The sequence below is a fragment of the Eulemur rufifrons genome, chromosome 19 (assembly GCF_041146395.1).
Source record: "Eulemur rufifrons isolate Redbay chromosome 19, OSU_ERuf_1, whole genome shotgun sequence".
In the NCBI taxonomy this organism is placed as follows: Eukaryota; Metazoa; Chordata; class Mammalia; order Primates; family Lemuridae; genus Eulemur; species Eulemur rufifrons.
This window is the reverse complement of record NC_091001.1, coordinates 87,661,874-87,687,381: the sequence shown is the minus strand read 5'-3', so window position 1 is coordinate 87,687,381 and position 25,508 is coordinate 87,661,874. Positions and strand designations below refer to the sequence as shown.

At 35.4% G+C, this 25,508-nt stretch overlaps 1 protein-coding gene across 1 annotated transcript in view; it reads right to left on the bottom strand.

Moving 5' to 3' along the window:
• Window positions 1-25,508, bottom strand: part of HEATR5B (HEAT repeat containing 5B) — an 85,559-nt gene that overhangs the window by 50,516 nt on the left and 9,535 nt on the right. Inside the window, exons 6-18 of the mRNA XM_069494416.1 lie at window positions 22,390-22,561; window positions 20,687-20,844; window positions 19,453-19,702; window positions 16,604-16,759; window positions 15,893-16,143; window positions 13,937-14,048; window positions 12,591-12,743; window positions 11,430-11,529; window positions 10,974-11,083; window positions 9,567-9,730; window positions 8,399-8,574; window positions 7,067-7,172; window positions 4,138-4,328 (exon numbers count right to left, since the gene is read on the bottom strand). Coding sequence (XP_069350517.1) covers window positions 4,138-4,328; window positions 7,067-7,172; window positions 8,399-8,574; window positions 9,567-9,730; window positions 10,974-11,083; window positions 11,430-11,529; window positions 12,591-12,743; window positions 13,937-14,048; window positions 15,893-16,143; window positions 16,604-16,759; window positions 19,453-19,702; window positions 20,687-20,844; window positions 22,390-22,561 — 2,099 coding nt within the window. The remainder of the gene's footprint in view (window positions 1-4,137; window positions 4,329-7,066; window positions 7,173-8,398; window positions 8,575-9,566; window positions 9,731-10,973; window positions 11,084-11,429; window positions 11,530-12,590; window positions 12,744-13,936; window positions 14,049-15,892; window positions 16,144-16,603; window positions 16,760-19,452; window positions 19,703-20,686; window positions 20,845-22,389; window positions 22,562-25,508) is intronic.

Sequence of the window (25,508 nt, the reverse complement as noted above, 5' to 3'; positions counted from 1 at the left end):
CCAAATCTTCAAAATCTGGTATGTATTATACACTCATAGCACATATGAGTTTGGCCATCTTATTATCTTAACAATATCAAGTCTTCTGGTCCATGAACACAGTATATTTCTTCATTTATATAACTTCATTAATTTCTCTCAGCAATGTTTTATAGAATTCAGTGTATAAATCCTACACATAATTTGTTAATTGTATATCTTAGTATTTTGTTTCTTATCCTTTGTAAATGGCATTTCAAAAAACTTCAATTTCTAATTTTTCATTAATAGGACACAGAAATATAATTGACTATTGGATACCTTGAGAATACACTAAACTCATTTACCAGTTCTAACAGTTTTTTTCAAGGCTTCTTAGTATTTTCTTTATACATTTAAATTTCATTCATGAAGAAACACAGTTTTACCTCTTCCTCTACCTCTTCCTCTCCCTTTTATTTCTTTTACTTGCTTTATTGCACGTCCAACGCAATGTTGGCCAGCACGTCTAGTGCAATGTTGAGCAGAAGTGGTGACAGCAAATATCCTTGCCTTCTTCCCAATATTAGGAGGAAAGCAACCAGTCTTAATCATTTAAGGATGATATTTATTGTGGATTTTTCTAAATGCCCTTTGTCAGATTCAGGATGCTCTCTTCTGAAATTCCTAACTTGCTGAGCTTTTTTTTTAATCATGAAAAAATATCAGGGGCCGGGCACGGTGGCTTACGCCTATAATCCTAACACTCTGGGAGGCCGAGGTGGGAGGATCACTCGAGGTCAGGAGTTGGAGACCAGCCTGAGCAAGAGCGAGGCCCCATCTCTACTTAAAATAGAAAGAAATTATATGGACAGCTAAAAATATATATAGAAAAATTAACCAGGCACAGTGGCGCATGCCTGTAGTCCCAGCTACTCAGGAGGCTGAGGCAGAAGGATTGCTTGAGCCCAGGAGTTTGAGGTTGCTGTGAGCTAGGCTGACGCCACGGCACTCTAGCCTGGGCAAAATAGCGAGACTCTGTCTCCAAAAAACAAAAAAAAAAACCTGCATCATTAGATGTATAGACATACATTTTTAATTTAAATTGCCAAATAAAAATAGTATATATTAACATTTATGGTGTACAACATGATTTTTTTCTTCTTTTAGTACTTTAAGGATGTCACTCCACTGCTCTTTGCACAGTTTATGATTAAAAGCCTGCTGTCATTGTTATCTTTGTTCCTCTACATAATATCTTTTTTCTAGTAGCTGCCTTTATGGTGCTCTCTTTATCGCTGTTTTTTGTTCTGTTTTGTTTTGTTTTAGAGACAGGGCCTCACTATGCTGCCCAGGCTGGAGTACAGTGGCTATTCACAGTTGGATCATACCATCCATACTGCAGGCTTGAACTCCTGGCCTCAAGTGATTTTTCTACCTCATCCTCTCTAGTAGCTGGGACTAAAGATGCATGACACTATCCCTGGCTTATCACTGGTTTAAGGAATTTTATTACGATGTGCTATTCTTTCATCTTTCCCATTTGGGGTTTATTGAAGCTCTTGGATCTATGGGTTTATAATTGTCACCAAAATTAGAAATTTTTTGGCCATTATTTCTTCTAATACTTTTCCTGACCTATCTTTATTGCTGAGGTTTCAATTACATGTGTATTAGTCAGTTTGATATTGTTCCCAGAAGTCAATGAGACTCTATTCTTTTACATTTTTGTTTTTGTTTTGAGACAGGGTCTTACTCTGTCACCCATGCTGGAGTGCAGTGGTGTGATCATATAGCTCACTGTAGCCTCGAACTCCTGGGCTCAAGTGATTCTCTTGCCTCAGCCTTCCAAACTGCTGCGATTACAGGTGTGAGCCACCACAGCCACCGCATCTGGTCTCTGTTTTTAATTCCAGGTTTTTTTTTCTCTGTGCTTCATTTTGAATAGTTTCTAATTCTATGTTTTCAACATTACTATTTTTTTCCCTCTGCAATGTCTAATCTTCTGTTAATCCCATCCACTGTATTTTTTCATTTCATATATTTTACATATCTAGAGGTTTCCTGTGGGTTATTTTTTTCTTATCCTCATGCTCAGGTTTTCCTGTACTTCCTCAAAAATATGAAACATACTTAGAATGGCTATTTTAACATTCTTGTTTGCTAATTCCATCATCTTTTTTCATTTCTGGGCTTGATTCTATTGATTGATTTTTCTGGTTTTTTGTATGTCTGCTAATTTTTGATTGGATACTGTGAATTTTGTGATCTTCAGTACTGCATTTATTGTATTCCTTTAAACACTGTTGGGTTTTGTTCTGGGATACAGTTAAACTACTAGGAATCAGTTTGATTCTTTCAAAGCTTGTTTTTAATAAAGCTTTTTTAGGGTGGGTTGATGTTGCACTCATTACTGAGGCAATATCCTTCTGAGGACTCCACTTCAGGAGGTCTTTCAATTCTAAATAGTGCAAACACAAACTATTCTTAGCCCTGTGTGCATTCTGGGGATTGTTTCACTTATTCCCTTTTGCTGTTTCTTTCTCTGGTCTTGGGCAGTTTCCTTGAACTCAGCACATATCAGTACTCAGCCAAACAAAGACTTCAGATAATCCCTCAGATCGTAGCTCTCTCTCTGTGTGCAACTCTCTCCTCTCCGTTATTCTACCCCATACATTCTAGCTATCTTGCCTCCCCAAATTCCAAATTCTCTCTCCTCAACTCAGTTAGATTTGGGATTCCTATTCCTGCACTTCAGCCTAGAAACTTCCTCTAGGCAATAATCTGGAGCAATTTTAGGTTCCTCTTGTTTCTTTCCCATTCCTCAAGGATCACTGTCTTGTGCTCACTGTTGTCCAATGTCTGAAAACCACTGTTTCATTTATTTTACCTGGTTTTCTACCTGTTTAAAACAGGAGGGTAAATCCAGTCCCTGTTACTCCACCACAAATGGCTGTGGAAGTCCTGTACCTATATCCAGCCATGTAATTGTTCTCGTTATATTAACAATGGCTAGATACTTTCCAGACAGCCCTCGAATGTACATATGTGTGTGTGTGTGTGTGTGTGTGTGTATATATATATGTGTATATATATATAATTTTTTTTTTTTGGAGACAGGGTCTCTCTCAGTCACCCTGCCTAGAGTGCAGTGGTGTTATCACATCTCACTGCAACCTCAAACTCATGGGTTTAAGCAATCCTCCTGTCCCAACCTCCTGAGTTGCTGAAACTATAGGTGTGCATCACCATGCCTTGCTAATTTTTTTATTTTTTATAGAGACAGGGTCTTGTTCTTGCTCAGGCTAGTCTTGAATGCCTGGCCTCAAACAATCCTCATGCTTTGGTCTCCCAAAGTGCTAGGATTACAGGTGTAAGCCACCGTGCCTGGCCATCTGTATTTTTTTAATGTTTATTTGAAAGAATAGATTTCTTCATTTTATTCATATTTAACTGGTAATGTAGAGATTTTAAATGAAGGTAACCTCTAAACCTTACTTTGGACAATGGAAAGGATCAAATAAAGGAACATACATAATAATACTTTTTAAACCATAAAATACAATGATTCATAATCATGCACCCAACATAGTCATTTACTATTAGAAAATAGGACAAAATACCACTAAGAACAAAGCACCTAAAATAACAAAGGAGCCTAGAAAGCAATTTTGGTTGCATTTTAAATACTGGATTATAACTCTCAATAAGCCATACATGATCAGACTTCTGGCAACCTCAGAAGTTAGGAGATGAATAACCATCACCAAGACTCTGGTCAGTTTGCCTATTGCAAAGAAAGACAAATTGTAAGTGCTGTCACAGAATATTTAACAGAAAGAATAGTGGGGGATAAGGGAAGAGAGAGGAGAAAATGACTTCAAAGCATCTCTTAAGTGAATACACATAACTGAGAGAAGTCCTTATTAACATTCTTCTTGATTCCATTATGTAGTATTTCAAGAGCTGGATTAGAAACCCTCTCCACACTGAAAGTATCTAACATTACAACTTTTCCAGATTCTAGAATTTAACCAATTATTAAATTTAAAAATATTGTCACAAGCTATATAATAACACTATGTGGAAAACATATAGTCCAATTAATAATTATTGATTATTTAAAAGACATCTTTGCCTACATAAGAAACTTATTTATTAGTAAAGAGACCCACTTACTTGTCAAAGCTATATTGGGCCATTCTAGCAATAAAAGTTGCTTCTCCAACCACCTGAGCCATTCTTCCAAGAGCTTCCCCTGCTGCACATCGTAAGATAGGGTTTGGGTTGTCAAGAGCGCCCATAACCAGTGTCAGAGCAGATTTCCGAACTTCCTCAGGTCCCAAAGTACTTTTGTTCTCAGCTAAGCCCTATATTTATTTTTATAAAAATGAAAGCAATTCAAAATTCATGTTAAATAAAAGAAAAAATGTGCTACAATCTATGTAAATATACATATATCTTCATACATTATTTTCTTCAGCTAACTTTCACATGTATATACTGATACCTAGAATCAGTACCTTTTAAATAGTAATCACTTTCCCGAAATACGATTTCAGAACATGATCTGATATATAACATAGTTATAGTCTGACTGGCCTTAAAACCACCAATCCCTGGGAATCAAGACATACTTAAAAGTTGCTTTTATATATAAAGGACGTGGTATTATTAAATCAACCATTGTATTTAACTGCTTGAAATTTATCACTCTAAGGAAGGAAAAGGCCTGATGAATATGAAACTTAGATTCATTTACAAAAAAATTCCACAGAAGATATAATAATTATGTCTTAAAGGGTATAATCAATATATCTAAAGACAAAATGAGGTAAAAATACTCAGTGACTCAATGTTAAAACAGTTTGTTCATCATACTCTATGATGTTCTAACTACATTTACTGTTCTGGAACCTAATTTACTTACGTGAGACCAAAAATCCCAGTCCTGGTGCCTGGGGAAAATGTTAACTACAGCAGGGGCATTAGCATATCTATGAAGAAAACCATAATCTGTACAGCAATATTACAGTTGGTTCACTATTCTTCCCACCATTGAAGGTGACCATGACCACAACCACCCCATTACCATTCTTTTATTTTATTTTACTTTTTTTAAGTTTTCTATTTTTTTAAGAGATAAGAGTCTCACTTTGTTGCCTAGACTGGAGTGCAGTGGCACAATCATAGCTCACTGTAACCTTGAACTGGGCACAAGTGATCCTCTGGCCTTAGCCTCCCAAGTAGCTAAGAATAAAGGCTTACACCAACACACCTGGATAATTTTTTTTTATTTTTTCTAGAGACAAGTTCTCACTATGTTGACCAGGCTGGTCTCAAACTCCTAGCCTAAAGCAATCCTCCTGTGTTGGCCTCCAAAGGTACTGCGATTATAGGTGTAAGCCACCATGTCCGGCCCCCATTCCTTTTTTTAAAAGCTCAGATGTCAGTATTAGTTGATGGTCTCTACATAGGGCATATACTGATGGTTATATAAATGGTATTTATTTGTATAATCAATACCTATATTCCTTTTCTCTGATGCTTATAAAACATGACTTAAGACATGTTCATTAAAACACTTATATTTGTTACCAATTTTATTTTAAAAAGCTTAATATAAAAAGTTTTCAAATACATTATTAGAGGCTGCATCGTATCATACATGAACTCTGTGGGATAGGCAAACCATCTGTTACAGTAGTCCCCTTTATGCACATGGGATACATTCCACAATCTATCTCAGATGCCTGAAACCACAGTGAGTATGGAACCCAACTGCCATCAATCGGACCACATTTCTGTTCATGTCTTCCACCCACAAATTCAGTGCCTTTTCCATCTTAACTAAGCACTTATTACACACACTGGGGCCATAATATTAGCAATCTGAGGTGCAACAGCAAAACTAATACAAATTTCTTCTCCATTCTTCATAATTTCACAGATAGAAGATTCATTCTTTCTGTAGATCTCAGCAACTTCAGCATATGATGTTTTTCTTTCCTTATTAAGTAAAAGACTTTCACCTTTTCATTTAAAGAAAGCACTTTATGACTTCCCTTTGGCATACTGGAATGGCCAGGATCACTACCCTTGCACTTTGGGGCCAATATGAAGTAAAATGAGGGTTACTTGAACTTGAGCACTGCAATACAGCGACAGCCAATCTGATAACTGAGACAGATGGCTACTAAGTGACCAATGGGCAGGTAGTGTAGACAGCATGGATACTCTGGACAAAGGGATGATTCATATCCTGGGCAGGACAGAGCAGGACAGCATCAGATTTCATTACACTGCTCAGAGTGGTGAGCAATTGAAAACTTATGAATTGCTCATTTCTGGAAATTTCCATTTAATATTTACCACAGGTGACCATGGGTAACTGCAACTGCAGAAAGCAAAACCATAAATTGTGAGAGGGGGACTACTGTATTCCACTTCATATGTGTGGAAATTGTAGCTCAGAAATGTTAAAAGAACTACAGTAGACACAAACCTAGTTAGTACCGAAACCAGAACACAATCTCTAAATACAACATTCTTTCAACTATATAACACAGCCTCATGTGACTTATAGTCTAAACCACAAATCAAATATAAACTTTATTTAGTTAACTTTCAGTAGAATATCTGATTTTACTAGTCAGACATCTTTGGAAATTCTGAAAGAATGTACTCATCCTTGTGAAAACTGAGCTCAAATTTAAAGATGAACTTTAACATTACTAAAATATAAAACACTTATTTAATTACAATGCACCTAGCCAAGCACAGTGGCACATGTCTGTAATCCCAGCTATTCAGTAGGCTGAGGTGGGAAGATCACTTAAACCCAGGAGTTTCAGATCAGCCTGAGCAATACTGCAAGACCCCATCTAAAAAAAAAAAAAAAAAAAAAACCAAAAACCCAACAATAAAAAAAAAAATTACAATGAGCCTAAAGTTTCTAGCAATTTAAGTAAGCTAAAAAAAAAAAAGCCCACACAGTTATCAAGTGATATACATATAAACATTATAATAATCTTGATATGCCTGGCTTATTAAAGGCATTAACTAAAATCTTATTTCAGAATATTAACTATGTTTTAAAAGTAAATACCTTTAGTGCACTAAGAACAGCAGTAAATATATTAAGCTGCACAGCCTGCTGGCGGACTCCTTTGGCTTGTTTAACACATTCGGCAAAGTGATCCAACATTTGTAATCTATAATAGGAGGATAAAGTTCACATTAGCGATACTTTTATTCAAATACGGCTCAAAAAACAGAGATAAAAAGAGTACAAGTTAATTGTTTAGCAAATAATGCCTGTGCTGTATCTTTTCTGTTTCATTCCCACAGCTGGTCCAAACCAGATTTCCTACTCCCAAATTAATATATAGACATATGATTATTAAATAGAATAATACAAGAGACTAAATATTAAATTCCAATTAGCAAATTAAAATCATAATTGCAGTGGACTTCAACATTAACAGCGTCTAACAAAGTGCTTGGCATATATGAGGTGTTCAAGATTTCCGGAATAACAATAGCTACGTATATCCAGAGGATTTTTAAGTTAGAGATTTTAAAACGTGGCCTAATTTTTTTCTTTTTAAAAAATACTCTTACACAGAAGAAAATAGTACTGTAGTACTATTATCTAGTACTAGTAGCTAAAGTTAACTACTTCTACACTTGCTCTAATACAGATCCACAACTTCTATGCTTGAGAAAGCAGGGCATATTTCCACTCCTAAAACAAGCACACACACAGAGTACATACACAGTCTCCAATACTACCACTTGCCTATACCTAACCTCAAATACATAACTCTTTTTAAAAAGCTTATTTAAAAACAAAACTTTTTTTTCCTTTTTATATTTATTTCATTTAATTTGAAAAATATTAACAAAAAGCTACTACATAGAAATTAACCACTGTTACCCTCTGGAACATTTTCTTTTAGGTCTTTATTTTACATTTACACATATTTGTATGTACTTATATACATACGTGCATTTTTATGTACTTTAAAAAACGAAGCTGGGATCACTTCTTGCCTTTTACCTTTTTAATTTAATATGGTATCATGAGTATTTTCTGATATCAAAACATCATTTCTGTAAAAAAGTATTCCAGCCTATGAAACTTCCATTGTCTATTCACTCATTCTCCCATTATTGGGTATTTATGTTATTTATTTTACATATATTTGTTGTTGTTTTACTGAGACAGGGTCTCGCTCTGTTCCCCAGGCTAGAGTGCCGTGGCATCATCATAGCTCACTGCAACCTCAAACTCCTGAGTTCAAGCATCCCTCCTGCCTCAACCTGTAAGCAGCTAGGATTTAACTCACTTTATTCCAGAGCTAACTCGGATGGGAAAATCTACTGTTTGAATGTAATTTATATTTAACTAAAATAACCTGATTCACTTTATACTAACCGGTGTTTATATGAAACATGAGGAAACACTACACCAAAAAGAGCCACGGAGGCATCAATGACTGAGACTCCAAGAGGAAGAGGACCAGGCACAGCTTCTCCAGCAGGTATTCGTAAATAAATGGAGGAAGGATCATGCTCCAGAGCCCCACTTCCAGATGCACTGTTTGGCTGGAGCTGCAAAACAGTGAAATAAAAATTATTCAAAATCTACTTTACGAAATTCACATACTAAGTATTGGGCAAGAGGAATAGGACAGGGGAGAAAGGAGAAAAGCCACCAAAAAGAATAACTGGATCTGAACATTTTAAAACATATAAAAATACAACTCAGCCCTTAAAAAAAGTCATCAGTAACACCTCACACAATTTTAAAAAAAGTCTTGGCCAGGTGCAGTGGCTCACCCCTGTAATCCTACCACTGAGAGGCCCAGGAGGAAGGAGGGCTTGAGGCCCGGAGTTAGAACCAGCCTGAACAAGAGACCCTACCTCCACAAAAAATATTAATAGAAAAATTAGCCAGGCATGGTGGCACACACCTGTAATCCCAGCTACTTGGGAGGCTAAGGCAGGAGACTTGCTTGAGCCTAACACTTCGAGGTTTCAGCGAGCCATGATGATGCCACTACACTCTAGCCCAGACAACAAACCAAGACTCTGTCTCAAAAAAAAAAAAGTCTGTTCATTCTAAAATATTTTTACACTACCCATCTTAATGTGTGAACAAAACAATATGAGCAATAACTTAAACCTAAAAAGCTTATTTAAAAGGGAGTTTTAGTCACATATTTTCAAAAGTACATAAGAAATAACATTCTGTTAGCAAAAGAGGTTCTAAATCTTCAACCTACCAACTCCCATTCCTCTCCCACCTGTCACAAAGCAAAACACGGATAACCAAAACGTAAGTTAAAACTGATCTTCACCACAGCCACCACAGGGTATCTAAATGCAAAGAATACTGAATAAAGATAATTTGCAAATCCTAACTATTGCTGTTTACCTTTTTTCACTATTTATCCACCACTAGGTTGCTATATTTAAGGGTCTAAGAAAGCTAAGTAAAAATTAAATCTTAGTCTACAATATTTTCTTTTTAAATGACAATGTGTAATAGGACCATTGTTTTACATTAAGCTAGTGTTTCACTTCCCTGTATGGTTTACTACCTGGTCTTCAATTGATTTATGATCAGTTTCTTGAAGCCAGGAACCAAGAAGAACACTGTCATCATAATGGCAGAGGGATCTGAGGAGGGAAGTAGTTGTGTTGGCTGAGTTGTCAGTCAAAGTGAATTCTGCTACCAGTTCTCTAAGAAGTGCATTGAAAGATCCTAAAAAACAGAACTTCAGATCAGATTAAAAAGAATAATTTTAATGAAAATTACAATCATCGTCCATAAAGAGCAGCAACGTGTTCAACAGGAATAATATAATTAAGTCCCTGGTCCCTTTTTTAAAGAAATCTATTTCTTTAAAAAAATATTAAAAAATTAAATATTTTAATGCTGGCTTTAAAATATAATAACAGCACTTCTTTATTATCATATGCCTTTTAGCCCAAATTGTTTTAAATAACCAAAAAATTCAAATAAAGAAAAGAGCCTTTATTTTAAATATATTAAATGTGATATGGTTATTATTTATTGCTCATTGCCGAATAATGTGCAAACACTGAATCAGAGCATACCAAAATTCTCGGCCATGGTTATACTGGAGAGAAATCAATGGTTTATTTTACTTTTTTTTTTTTTTTTTTTTTTTTTTGAGACAGAGTCTCACTCTGTTGCCCAGGCTAGAGTGAGTGCCGTGGCGTCAGCCTAGCTCACAGCAACCTCAAACTCCTGAGCTCAAGCGATCCTTCTGTCTCAGCCTCCCGAGTAGCTGGGACTACAAGCATGCGCCACCATGCCCGGCTAATTTTTTCTATATATATTTTTAGCTGTCCATATAATTTCTTTCTATTTTTAGTAGAGATGGGGTCTCGCTCTTGCTCAGGCTGGACTCGAACTCCTGAGCTCAAACGATCCGCCCACCTCGGCCTCCCAGAGTGCTAGGATTACAGGCGTGAGCCACCGCGCCCGGCCTATTTTACTTTTAATATTTTATATAATATTTGATTTCTGTAAAGTATATTACTATTCTTCCTCCAGATCCCTATATTATTGCCTACATTACCATATACATAAAGCAGATTAGGATAATAATTAAAAGCACAGACTTTGAAGATAAACCACCTGGATTTGAATCCAAGCTGTGCCACTTACTAGTTCTAAGACTTGGACAAGTTACTTTTCCTCTCTCTACCTGAGATTTTTCATCTGTTAAATGGGGCTAATTGCCTCCGAAGTTATGTTAGAGTCAGAGAAGCAAATACATGTAAAGGGCTTAGAACAGGAGAACACAGTAAGTACTGTGTCAGCTACTCCACTTGAAGAAAAGTAAAATGAAAGGTATAATAAAAAGGAAGAAAACCTTCCTTTGCAAGGTGAGTCAGTAGGAGAGCCTTAGTCAGAACTCTATAATACTGTGAAGAACTGTAAAGAATTTTTATCAGATACTGCAGATTTTATTTACCTTCATAAGTTTTTGGAGGTAACAAAGCCAAGATATCATAAAGTCTTAAACGAACCATTGCAGCACTAGCTTTCAGATGAGCTCCATGGGCTTTAATTACAGATGGAATGCTGAAATATCAAAAGATAGTTGGTATCAGCTTACTAGAATAAGTACTACAAACTTTTTTTTTTTTTAAACAACGTGTCAATGTATTGTCAAAGTAAGTATTACATTTTCATTTTAGCTTATCATGTGATCTTTACTGTTAGTAACAGAAACACTTTAAGATATAATTGTATTTCAATCCACACCATTGCTGCAATTTTTAAAGTCACTTTACAAAAATAAAGTTTTATATGTTTCCTGGATGATTCTAGAAGGAAGTACAAAATATGACTGAGAATTATATAAATAAATAAATTTATTTATTGATATATAAAATAGGATATGAACTTGTCATAATTGCTTACTTACTGCGACATCATAGTCATGGCACATTCAATAGGAGTCATCAATTTTCTAATCACATCTTCAGTTAGGAGCTCAGGACAATGTGCGACAAAACTCCTCATGGCTAGACAAAATTTTTGAAAGGACAGATTTGGAGCAGCTTTATGACCATGAATAAATTCACTAAATTATATAAATACAAAGGCATCTATAATTCTTAATTATTATAAAATACAAGGTTTTGAAACCATGTGAAACCAAAAGAAAACCCAGCAACAACTACAGAGAAAAATCATTAGAGAAGGCTAGAAGAAGGGTGGACAGCAGAAATAGAGGGAGGGAAGATATTTGTTAGATTTCTGTAAGTGCAAATTCAGAGGACTATAACCCCACAGGAATTCAGATAACTACAAAGCAAGCAGTTTTAAGACAGAACCAGGAGTGAACAAAATGATCCAGTGAGAAGGAATATCTTTACTGGCTCTTCAGCAACAGAGCCAAGACTGAAACACCTCTTAGATATGTGGGAGCAAAACTGACCCTTTGCCCAGCCGCCCTCATGGCTAAGCATGTCTCTCTCTCCCAGTTTGGAAAAAGAAGGATTTTCACCCTGAGATAAACCAAAAAAGAACAGGAACATCCGATGTAATTCTAGTTTCCAAATTAATCAGAACTTGAGCCTTTCCTGGAAGCTGTTAATTCCTAGACAAAAACAACTGTATCCATAATTTTTGTAATGTTGATTTCTGAAAAACGTAAAAGGTTTGCAGATTTGATAATGACGTGAAAAAACAGTTGTTTTTCCATTATGAAAAGACAAACTGTAAACTCAATAACCTTGGTAATCCTGAGGTTTTTTTCCTTTATATACCTCTTGGGTTTTTTTAACATGGTAACTCAGTGCTTCTTTGACAGGTAAAGTCTGCAACAAGTGAGAATCAGAGGCCTGGGTTCTAGCTCCTGTCTTACCACCAACTCTAACCACTCTGAGTTTCAGCTTCATTTTTATTACAAAATTAGCAAACTGGAGTCGATCATTTATAAAGTTTCTTTCTAAATCTAAAAGTCCATGAATTTATCATTACTATGTAAAATAAAAAAACTAAAATAGTGATTTTTCCTTTTCTTCACAAATATTTTAGTAACATCATCACATTCTGAAAGCACAATCTTTTCAGTTCTTACCACACAAAGCTCCAGCACGACCTTCCAAAGTCACCTGCCAGGTAAAAGAATCACCACGTGCCTTCTCAGCCTCCAATTCCTTTAAAGAACGAGGGAAAACATTTCGCCACAATAACAACATCTTGGGCAGATGGTAACGGACAACAGATGGTCCTAACCAAGAAAATAAGAATACAAAACTATATATAGGTAACATACACTACAAACAAAATAAAAAGAAAATGAGTCCCCACTCAAGCTTTAATAATCTCTCTGTCATTTCACTCTATTTTTATCTTTAAAATTAACATTATTTTCAAAATGTTCCTTATCCAGTAAGATATACATCTATTAAAGCATAAATTTAAAATTCACTTTAAAAGTATCAATATTTTTAGCATCCAAACATAAAACAAATACACAAAAAGCAATTTTTAAAAATTACCCAACTATATTCAGAATGGTGGATTACATAGTCTCAATGATAAAATGTATCTGGGACGTATTCTATGAGATCTTTTTCATAAATATGTATGTATATAAACAGATACACCCACTCCCACACACACACACACACACACATATATATTCTTCCATTTTGTGGGCAATTTATAAGGTCAATTTAGTTTCACGGAGAAACAGCATATTCAGAACTAGGAACCTGTATTTACATTGCTAAGGAATTCATTTAACATACCAATTAACATACTTAACATAAACTTCTGGAAAACAGTTAACACTTTTTATTTTCTTTAGAAAAGAAAACTAGGTCAAAGTATAATTTCCAATAGAATGCTTAGAACAGTGAATAACTTTGTAGTACATACACCCACACACTTTTTATAGCAACAGCCAAACCTGTGAACCAAAAAGTGGACACACCTCATCACAATGATAATATATATTTCTGTCCTATGTACAATGCTAAACTTTATCTGTATCTCAGATTTGTCATAGCATTTGGAAAATGAAGCACATAAGGCCTTGTTACCCCAAAAAAGCAGCACCAATAATACTGATTGTGACTTTACTACTCCACTAAAATTGCATCGCTGATCTTCACTTAGGGGATGGAATTTGACCACCATATTCTATCTCTTTTGATTAACAATAAGCTAGTCAGGTAGACAATGGCTATTCTGATGGTAAAGGTGAAACTTTGCTGACAACTTTCTCATTTAAATGTACCAAAGCAGAATTTACCAAAAAGAGAAATCTACTACCAAACGATAAGGAAAACATCTTTATCATTTTATAACCTCATTCAAAGTCTAGAATGTGAAGTTTAATATTTTTAAATTAAATATGCTTTAGAGTCTACTGACAGGTCTAGTGTAAGACAAAATACTACTCAAATATAATTATACCTAAAGTCATAAGTGCTCCAAGTAAAAGCCATCCAGCTTGGGTGCGCTGTAAAGACAGCCTGCTATTTTGGGCAGCAGTTCGTAAAAGATCTTCAGCAATACTAACTACCATCTGCAAGAAAAGTTTAGAATTGGGTTTTAATTTCAACAACTCAAATAAATCAAAGATAACTAGTATACTGTATTTAAAAAGAAGTTGTCCTTTTATTTTGTTGTTGCTGTTAACATATTTTCAAAGAGGCAACATTAAGACCTATTCAGTCTCAACTGCACTGACGACTCCGAGGAGACCCAGAACAGTGTAGTGACTAAGGGTAAGCTCTAGAGCCAGCCTGCCTGGGTACACAACTCTGCCATTTAGCAGCCTTCTGATCTGGTACAACTTAACCTCCGTGACCTTGGTTCCCTCACTGGTATATAGAAATAATAGAAGGGCCTATTTCACTCATGCATGGATTAAACAAATTAGTACAGCATTTGTGCTATTTTGTCTTTTAATCAGGTGATAAATCTACTTCCCACTTTTCCTACTTCTCGTTTAATCTACTTTCTATTTTTCCTGTGTCTTCACAGTCTTAGTGTCTCTAAGACTATAAACTCCATAAGATTAGCTTAATGACAGATGCGTAACAGGAGTTCAACAAATCTTTGAATATAGGATAATGGTACCAATAACGATAGCATGTATTAAATGGTTATACTGGCTAGCACTATTCTGAGTACTTTGCTGTATTTACATCCACAGAGAAAGGCAGGTACAGACTCAGTAGTTTTAAAGACAGTTCATGAAAAAGAAGGAACTTGAATTTGGCCTCTAAATAAACAGATTTAAGTTTGGTACAGGTGAACAGGGGAGTGGGTGAAATTCTAATGTAAAAGGTTAGCAGAGGAAAGGCATAGAAGCTGAAAAAGACCTGGGAAGAAAGCAAGATGACTTGTCTGAGTAGCAGGAAATTACAATGAACATGTGGAATGAAGGCACATTATGAGGTACCAGTTTACCAGTCAGAGGAGATTGTATTTTATTTTCTGAGTGCTGGGCAGTCCCTAAGGGTCTCTGAGCAAATGTGAAATATGAAAGCAGTATGAGGAAGATGGAAAAAAAAGACTTCATGAAAGATAAACAATAGGGAAGCAACTACATGAGAAAGGGAGAAACGGAAACCTGGAGTCAAGTAGTAGCTATGGAACTCACAAGAATGAATGGATTTGGGCCTAATGTCCCAGGGAAAAAATCAGAATTTAAAAGTCTAGCCCTAGGCCAGGCGTAGTGGTTCAGGCCTATGATCCTAGCACTCTTAGAGGTCAAGGCAAGAGGACTGCTTGAAGCCAGGAGTTCGAGACCAGCCTGAGCAAGAGCGAGACCATGTCTCTACTAAAAATAGAAAAATTAGCAGGGCTTGGTGATACGTGCCTGTAGTCCCAGCTACGTGGGAGGGTGAGGCAGGAAGATCTCTTGAGCCCAGGAGTTTGAGGTTGCAGTAACCTATGATGACGCCACTACACTCTAGCCAGAACAACAGAGTAAGATCTATTCAATTTTTAAGTATTTTTTTAAATTTTTAATTTTTTTTTAAATTTCAGAATATTACACGGTCAATTTTTAAGTATTATCAAAATGCAAAATATAGCAACAGCATATTCTCCTGACATCTTTGTATATAGCAATGTGAACTTTTATTTCTAAAAGCTGAAAGAAAAGCTGGTTTTTAAATAATTACTATAGGTTCTTCCCCTCTAAAATAAATTTAGAACATACTATACCCAGACCAAGCCTATTATTCCTACATCAGAATTAAATTTCAAATTATAATTAACCCCATATTAGCAGAACACTATATTAACATAGGAAAACTGTTGTTATTTGATCACTCAATTCAACATTAAAAACAGCAGTATTCCTATACATTTAAAGCCCATGTGATAATGTTCACAAATCTAGGGTCTCGGTCATACCTTTCCTTTGGCATGAGGAATGCCCAAAGGACACTGATGAACTCCACCCAACAAAGCAGCCATTGCAAAACTGTATCCACTAACAGCCTCTGGTGAAGTCTTCAAGTTGTTGAGCCGTTCTGCACACCTGTCTAGAAATGGTGTCAACTGGAAAGGTAATGCCACAGCCACACAGCGCAAGCACCATGCAGCAGCAAGTCGGGCAGCCATACTTGGATGAAGTAGCACTGAAGTCACAATCTCCAAAAGTCCTAAAAAAGAAATACTCAAAATATTACTCTTTAATAAAGTCAAATGATTTCAGAAACTAAGACTACATATATAACACAGTAATTAAAATCATAATTTCACACATCTAATTGTCACACAAAAACTACATATATTACTTATAAACAGCAGAGTACTTTAAAGCAACATTTTCTACATAGAACACAGTACAAATATATCCATAAAACATAAATGTTGATGTAAAAGTAAATGGAAGTCTTTAACAAATTTTAGTCAGTTATTAGAAACAACTACCATGACTGTTTCCCATTTGTCTTCCAAACTCAATATTCCCTATTACAATGAATCTTAACTTAAATGAAACCCAATGACCTAAACTGATAATTATGATAAGCAGCAACTAATCAGGAGTTAAATATCAATCACACCTATGACTCTGAAGAACAGAGAAAAAACATGCCAGCGAATAAGTGCACGTCATACCTATTGATGCTTCCTGAATAAGCGGGGATGCAGTGGCGTTCAGGCTCTGCACCAGGCTCCCGAGCTCCTGCAGTGCACAGACCATGACATGCTGGCTGGCTGCGATGTCTGCTGCGCCAGATTTGTTTTCACCACTAGTATCATTCACTACTGCTTCTAGAAACACAAAATCATGTCTTTGATGTGGGTGAACTGAACTGTGATATAAATCTTTTGGTCTATACTATTCATGTTTTTAGTCATACCAATTGATGGCTGAATGTTAAAAACTCTATGCAGTTATTTCTCAGCAAAAAACTTGTATAACTAAACACTGAATTGACTTAAAAACCCTGTTTAATGACTTTATGACAATGCTAAAATACTTACTGAGGTATACATTTGACTGCTTGTAGGAATACAGCCTAATTTTATAAAGCAACAGCAATCCACAGTGTACAAAACCACACACTGTGGAGAAAGAAGACTTGGGTTCAAATCCCAATTCCACGAGTCATGTTAGTTACCCGACATTAGGCAAGATATTCGACTTTTCTGTCTCAAGTTCCTCATCTGTTAAAAGGCTTATGTGCCTTTCTCAAAAGGTATTGAGATGATAAAAAGTCAATGCATATAAAGAATTTAACACAATGCTGCCCCCAATACACATTCAATAAATGTTAGCAGCTATTACTGTTACTTTATTATTATTGCTATTTCAAGGGCTCTAATAGTATTGGAGGTCTCATTGTAAAATTACTGACCAGAAAGTGGATCTATAAGGAAAGTGTCTTTCGATCTTCTCACTGGAATGCTTCTCAAAGTTCCCACTAGTTTTGCTGGCCCCTCTCCCCACCTTTTAACTTCTAGTAGAGTGGAAACGTATTTGACATGAGACAACTAAAGATCCCTTGTCGAATTATTTATGGATAGTACAAATTAACCCATAAATCCCCAATATATATCATTGTGTTTAATTATGCTTTTAGGAATTTTTTAAAATCAAATAACTAATTATGACCTTAAGATTAATAACCTTTAAACAATAGTAACATTTTTCTTTCCTTTTATACTTATCATTAATAGATTATAAAAATATATGATATAGAATAATAGAATATAATAGATGAATAAATTATGTACTATAATTAAATACCTCTTTTCAGATATTTCTGGACTTGGAAATGCATAAACTCTATCTTTTGATTGCTAAACTATAAGCTCCCTGAGCTGTTTCTGGCTTGCTATTTTACTCTCACCATTTGGCACAGTGTTTCTGGCACTCAAACATTTCTTCAATGAATCAATGCACAATTATTTTTAAAGTTGTGAACCCAAGACAGATTACTATTTTAACATATCTAAAGAACAATATTTCACTATTTTAAACACCACTTAACTCACAATTCATAATTTTCAGTTAGTCTTACACATTTAAAAATGGTTTACTAAGCTATTGTAAACAAAAACTACAACTAAACTATATTTTTATTAATTTTATAAAATATTTAATATATTCTCTAAAAATAAATTACTGATTATAGCTATTCATTAAATCCTTGGGTTTTTTGTTTGTTTTTTTAGAGATGGGGTGTTGCTTTGTTGTCCAGGCTAGAGACCAGTGGCACCATCATAGTTTACAACAGCCTTGAACTCCTGGGCCCAAGCAATCCTTCCATCTCAGCTTCCCACAAGTGCACACCACCATGCCTCGTAAATTTTTAAAATTTTTCTATAGAGATGGGGTCTCGCTCTGTTGCCAAGGCTGATCTCAAACACCTGACCTCAAGTGATCCTCCTGCCTTGGCCTCCCAAAGTGCTGGGGTTACAGGCACGAGCCACCTCGCCCAGCCTAAATCCTTATTTCTAAAGATCTTTATCAGGCAATATAATTTGCCTTATTAAAGTTAATGTGTATTACCAACAGTGATAAAACTAAAGCATCTTACAGAATTTATACTTTGCCTTGCTTTAGTCCCCTTATAATTGGATTATAAGCTCCATGAAGACAGGAACTGTATCTCCCTGATTATTTAAACACTTGAATTACTCAGATACTCAATAACTATTTTACACTGAAAAATTAATAAAATTGACACTTTTTAGAAAAGGAGTTCTTGTAATTATGAATTACTGAGGTTTCACAGTGTATCTTATAGGGAGCTAATAACCATCTGTAATTGCTCCTAAGTCTTCACAGTAAACTTATTAGGAAAGAAAACAACAAAAGTATAGGTTTATAACACATCAGGTTCCAAGCAGAAAAATTACATTGAGATTATTCCTTGAGGCAGCACTCTATAGGCTGCTGCATACCCGGAGAGTTGTAAAATCAGTATAGGTACTAGAAATAAAACAGAAAGCTTAATCTTACAAACATGCTACCCAAATCTTTAGAAACTCTATTTCACTATAATTATTTGTTATTTTAATATCAAATAAGAGTACTCAATAAAAATGACTACAGGCTGGACGCAGTGCTCACACCTGTAATCCTAGCAGTCTGGGAAGCCAAGGCAGGAGGATGGCTTGAGCTCAGTGAGTACAAGACCAGCCTGAGCACGAGCTAGACCCCGTCTCTACCAAAAATAGAAAAATCAGCTGGGTGTCATGGTTTGCACCTATAGTCCCAGCTACTCGGGAGGCTGAGGCAGGAGGATCACTTAAGCCTTGGAGTTTGAGGGTGCAGTGAGCTACAATGACACCACTGCACCGTCTCAAAAAAATAAATAAGATTTAAAAATAAATAAAATAAAAATGACTATAAAAACATTGTCCAGAAAGGTATAAACTTATCAGACCTATTAGTATTTATTAAGAATAATTAAAAAGAACTAAATGACAACATACATTATGATATAAATTCTTACCTACTGCTTTCATTTGTTTTCCAATAGCTTGGCATATTTCTTTGGCAGCTGCAATCTGGGCTTTTTCACCTAGCAAACTGCCCACAGTAGCTCTTAGGATAAAGGAGACACATCGTCTTGAGTACACAGCCTCCACATGTGTTTGTGTCGCCCGAGGATGGGAAACCAGATCAAGTACATGGGACAAGAATGTAGCAAAGCTACGCTCCAACCACTGACCACCCAATGTTGTAACAAAAACAACATACGCCTATAAATAAAGATACAATTTCAGATAAATTTACACAAGTAAACAGTAATTATAGATAAAGTAACTACAGAAGTAACTGAATAAAGAAGCATGCAGAATAAATTATATTTGAGACTAAAACAGAAAATTTAAACTTGCGATCTTTTTAGTACTCTGGCATAGGAATTACTGGTAAAGTATCTATGACTAAAAACAGTTCTTAAAACAATTGCTTCAGGAAGAACAGAAAGAAAGTGGTGATGAAGGGAAGAAAATGTGAATTCACCTCTTTGATCAGGAGGGTAACAGGTTACAGGAATAAGAAAACCTTAACATGCTAAATAAACACACACTTAGAGCTAAAAATACTTGTTTATGATTTTCTCTATAAAATAAAATGGTTTACTTCTATTCTACACTTGTTTCAGGGACAAGAAGGTTCAGTTGTTGTGATTTTGACTTAAACCATGATTTTGACTATGATCACCATTTCATCTTACTAGGTGTTAATTATTGTTAGATCATTAACTCTGACTTTTTATTTGGTGTTAAGTATTATTTTGAAATTATAATCTCATATTGATTTAATCTTATAATTGCATAGGTGGTTACTCATCCATAGAAAACGCAAAGCATAAACTAATATTTTTAGCTATAGGGTCAATCAGAGAATATTAAAATCTAAATGCCTCAAGCTACCTAAATGCAGTTTCAATTAATATTGACTGATTATATATTGATTTTCTGCCAGGTATAATCTGGAAAAAAATTTTAGATATTTATATGAATATAATAGACAGGCTCATTTACACATCAAGTAACTACCTTTCCATATAAGCATGTAATTTGGAATTTGAATGTAATTCATTCATTTGGTAAAAGAAATGCTTTGAAAGAACCAGACAATATTTAAAAATCTGTTATATGCTGTTACTTAGTAACAGACTTCCATGAAACTTCACAGGGGATATGAACAGAATTCTCTTCTACATATATGTTACAAACCTGTGTCACTCCAACTCTCACTTCACGATTAACAGACCCTCCAACTTTTAACATTTCTCCACCACTCTTTAAGAAACCTGACCCTCCACGTAGAAATCCTGTAGCCATGAGTTCCAAGACTTCATCCAATGTCGCTCGCTTCACATTTTGACGCATTACTTTCAGGAAGAAAAGTAAATTCATAAGCAAATATATTTCTAAAGCATATTTTTTGCTAATAGTTAAATCATATTTCTAATACTCTAGCTTCACAATTCAAGTAATTATTTTTAAGGATAACTTACTAAAATAAGGACAGGATTTAGTTTCCTCGTAAAAATTTTTCTTAAAATTTATAATGTTCTTGTAGACTTAAATCAATTTTGAAGCAAAAAATGCTAAGAAAAAAATAGAAGGAGCTAGAAAATAAATTCAGTTCAATAAATCTATGCCAAAATAGTCTACTAATAATGATAAATTTAATACTACATGCAAAACAAGGACACAGCACACCCACAGCAGAAACTACTAACTGGTCACAGCTCTCATTCCCAACTAAGACGGGCAAAAAGAAACTTTCTCAACACAGTGCTTTCTATACAGTAGTTACCAATGGATTAAAATGTCACTAGGAACCAAACCAACTTCGTATCTTATAAATACCTTCATACTTCATAAAGTCCTTTCCCACACAGTAGCAAACACAACATTCACAAAAATTCTGTAGAGAAGGTATAAAGCTCACAATTAAGAATGTAGGCCCTGGAATTTGGCTGCCTAGTTTTAAATTTCAATTCCGACACTTACTAGAATATTCTTTAGAACACAAGTTATACAATCTCTCTAAGCCTTAGTTTCCTCATCTATAAAATGGTAATAACAGTACTTATAATTCATAGTGCTTTTGTGAGAATTAAATTTTGTAGTATGCTTAATTCAGTGCCTGGTACACAGTTAGCACTTTAAACTGTTACATCATCACCATCATCACCTAACGAAATAATTGTCATTAAAGACAAAGAAACCAAAGGTCAAAGAAATTAAATAGTTTCACAGGTAATAAATATGAAGGGTAGGACTTGAACCTAAAACATCTGGTTCTCTTTCTACTACACAGAGGTGGGGTAGGGGTGGGGACAACAGCAGAGCTGGCTTCACTCACACCTACTCACAACCACTCCTGAGACATCCCTACGGAACTGTAGGGCAAAGCAAGAGTCACCTGAAAAGTCAATGCTGCCTCTGATTCTGCTTATAATAATGGTCAAGAAAAATTGAAAATTAAGACTGTGGTATAAATGAGTGTCTATGCATCAGAGACTGAAAGCAAGAAATTAGCAAATAGGCTGGGCACAGTGGCTCAAGCCTGTTAGCACTCTGGGAGACTGAGGCCAGAGGATTACTTGAGGTCAGGAGTTCAAGATCAGCCTCAGCAAGAGCAAGACCCCATCTCTACTTAAAATAGAAGAACTAGCCAGGCATGATAGTGTACGCCTATAGTCCCAGATACTTGGGAGGCTGAGGCAGGAGGATCGCTTGAGCCCAGGAGTTTGAGGCTGCAGTGACCTATCATGACACCACTGCACTCTAGCTGAAGTGACAGAGAAAGACTCTGTCTCAAAAAAAAAAAAAAAAAAGAAGAAGAAGAAAAAGAAGAAGGAAGCATTCCATAAACCTTCAAATATCTATTACAGTCTAAATCAGGGGTTGGCAAACAACAATACCTGTTGCCTGTTTTGGCATCAATGCTGTAGCCATGACTGTTCCCAAGAGTTTAGCCACTGCCACTCGCACCCCATAATTTGAATTTTCCAAAGCCTTAAAACACAGGGTGGCTATATTTTCCAGTTCAGCAGTCCACATGAATACAGCTTCATTCTGTAGTTCTAGTAGACACTAAAATTAAAAACAAAAAACAAAAAGTAAATTACATCCTAGAACTTCTGCTTCTAGAGATGGAATATCACAAATCAGATTCACCCTCTCTCCTGAAATAACCAAAAAACTGGACAAAGTATATGAAACAACAGTTTTCAAGACACTGGACACTAGGCAATGAAGAACAGTTATCCTTAAGAGATGGGAAACAAACAAGATGAACCCTACAACTGTCCCAGCTTAATGCCTTGAGAGAGTTTCTTAGAAATGTATAATACTAAATCACTATATTAAAAAAGAGCAAGGGTTTCAAGTTAGTAATCTCGGCTTCCATGTTAAGAAACTAGATGAACAAATTCAACACAAAGTAAGCAGAAAAGGGAAATAATAAAGATAAGAAAGGACATCAATGAACTACAACACTGAAAAATAATAGAAATGCAAGCAAAAGCTGCTTCATTGATAAGACAAATTTCATAAACCTCTAGCCAGACCGATCAGGAAAAAAAGGTGAAAAGACATAAATTACCAAAATGAGGAATGAGAGAGGTCAAATCACTCCTGACTCATCATGTTTTAAAAGGGTTAAGAGAATATATGTAAAACTTTATGCCAATAAATTTGACAACTTAGATGAAATAGACAACTCACTAAAGAAATGATAGATAACCTAAGTAGCCCAATATTGATTTTAAAAATAATGCTTTTGTATTTCAATATCTTCCCCCAAAGAAAACCCTCAGTCCAGATGGCTACACTGGTGAATTCAACCAAATGTTTAGGTAGGAAATAATACCAATTTTGTACAAACTCTTCCAGAAAATTGAAGAAAACTTTCCACCTCCCTCTATGAAGCCATTTTTACCCTGACACTGAAACCTGACAACGACACAAGAGAAAACACTACACCAATATTCCTCATGAACATAGACATGAAAACTCACAAACTTTTAGCAGCTCTAATACAAAATATATGAAAAGGAAAATACATCATGACCATGACCAAGTGGGATTTATCCTAGGAATGCAAGATTGACTAAAATTCTCAAACTAATCAATACAATTCACCACATTAACAAACGAAAAAAAGAAAAATCAAATAATCATTTAACAGATGTTGAAAAAGGATTGGACAAAATCCAGGTAAAACTGGGGAAATCTGAATAAAATAAGATTATGTCAATGTCAATGTCAACATCCTGGTTGTTACATTGTGGTATACTTTTGCAAGATATTATCATTGGGGGAAACTGGGTAAAAGTTTATAAATATCTCTTTATATTATTTCTAATAATTGCATGTGAATCTACAATTATCTTAAAGTGAAAATTTAACCAGAAAATAGCAACAATAAAAACAAAATAAGAAAACAAATTTAAAGTAAAAGGCATTTTAGAAAATCCAACATCCATTCCTGATAAAACATCTTAGGAAACCAAAAATAAAAGGGCACTTCCTTAACTGATAAAGGACATCTACAAAACAACCTACAATTAACATCACACTTACTGGCAAAGGACTGAATACTTTTCCCTTAAGATCTGGATCTAGACAAGGATGTCTGCTCTCAAGTTTTCTATTCAACATTGTACTGAAGGATCTAGCCAGTACAATAAGGCAAAAAAAAAAAAAAAAAAAGAAAGAAAGAAAGAAAGAAAAAAACAAAATGAAAGGCATCCAGAATGGAAAAAAGGTAAAACTACTGTCTTTATTCATAGACAACATGACCATCCACATAGAATATGTAATAGAATCTACCAAAAGAAACTGATAGGACTAATAAGTCAGGTGTAGCAGGGTTGGTGGATACAAAATCAATGCACCAAAATCAATTCGAATTCTTGGCACAGTAGCTCATGCCTGTAATCCCAGCACTTTGGGAGGTCTAGGTGGAAGGATCACTTGAGGCCAGGAGTTCAAGACCAGCCCAAGCAACACAGTGAGACCCCCATCTCCACAAAAAATTTAAAAATTAGTTGGGCATGGTGGCATGTGCTATATAGTCCCAGCTACTCAGAAGCATCACTTAAGCCCAGGAATTCAAGGTTATAATGAACTATGATCATGCTACTGCACTCCAGCCTTAGCAAGACTCTGTCTCTACAAAAAAAAAAAAAAAAAAATCAATTGTATATCTCTATGTTAATAATGAACAATCAGAAGTAGAAATTTTTAAAAAATACCATTTAAAATAGCATTATAAATATGAAATACTTAGGGATAAATCTCACAAAAGATGTGCAAGATCTATACAGTGAACACCACAAAATGTTGCTAAGAAATCAAAGACCTAAAGAAATGGGGACATACATCATGTTCCTAGATTGGAAGACTTAATATTGTTAAGATGTCAGTTCTCTCCAAATTGATCCCTAGATTCAATGCAACCTGAATTAAAACCTCAGCATGCTCATATCTATAATCCTAGCACTTTGGGAGCCCAAGGCAGAAGGATTGCTTGAGCTCAGGAGTTTGAGACCAGCCTGAGCAATAGCGAGACCCTGTCACTACCAAAAATAGAAAAATTAGCTGAGCTTCGTGGTGCACACCAGTAGTCCCAGCTATTCAGGAGGTTGAGGGAGGAGGATCACTTGAGCCCAGGAGTTTGAGGTTGCAGTGAGCTTTGATCAGACCACCGCATTCTAGCTGGGTGACGGAATGAGACTCTGCCTCAAAAAACAAAACAAAACAAAACAAAAAATCTCAGCATGATATTTTTGTAGACATTGATAAGCTAATTGTAAGTTTATAAGAAAATGCAAAGGATCTAGAATTTTTGAAAAAGACCAAAGTTGGAGGGCTAAAACCACCTGACTTCAAGACTTATTATAAAGGTACAATAATCAAGAAAAGTGTTGTTGGTATCAATACAGACAAATAGATCAGTGGAACAAAAACAAAACAGAGTCCCAAAATACATCTACACATACATGGACAACTGATTTTTCAAAGATGCAAAGGAAAT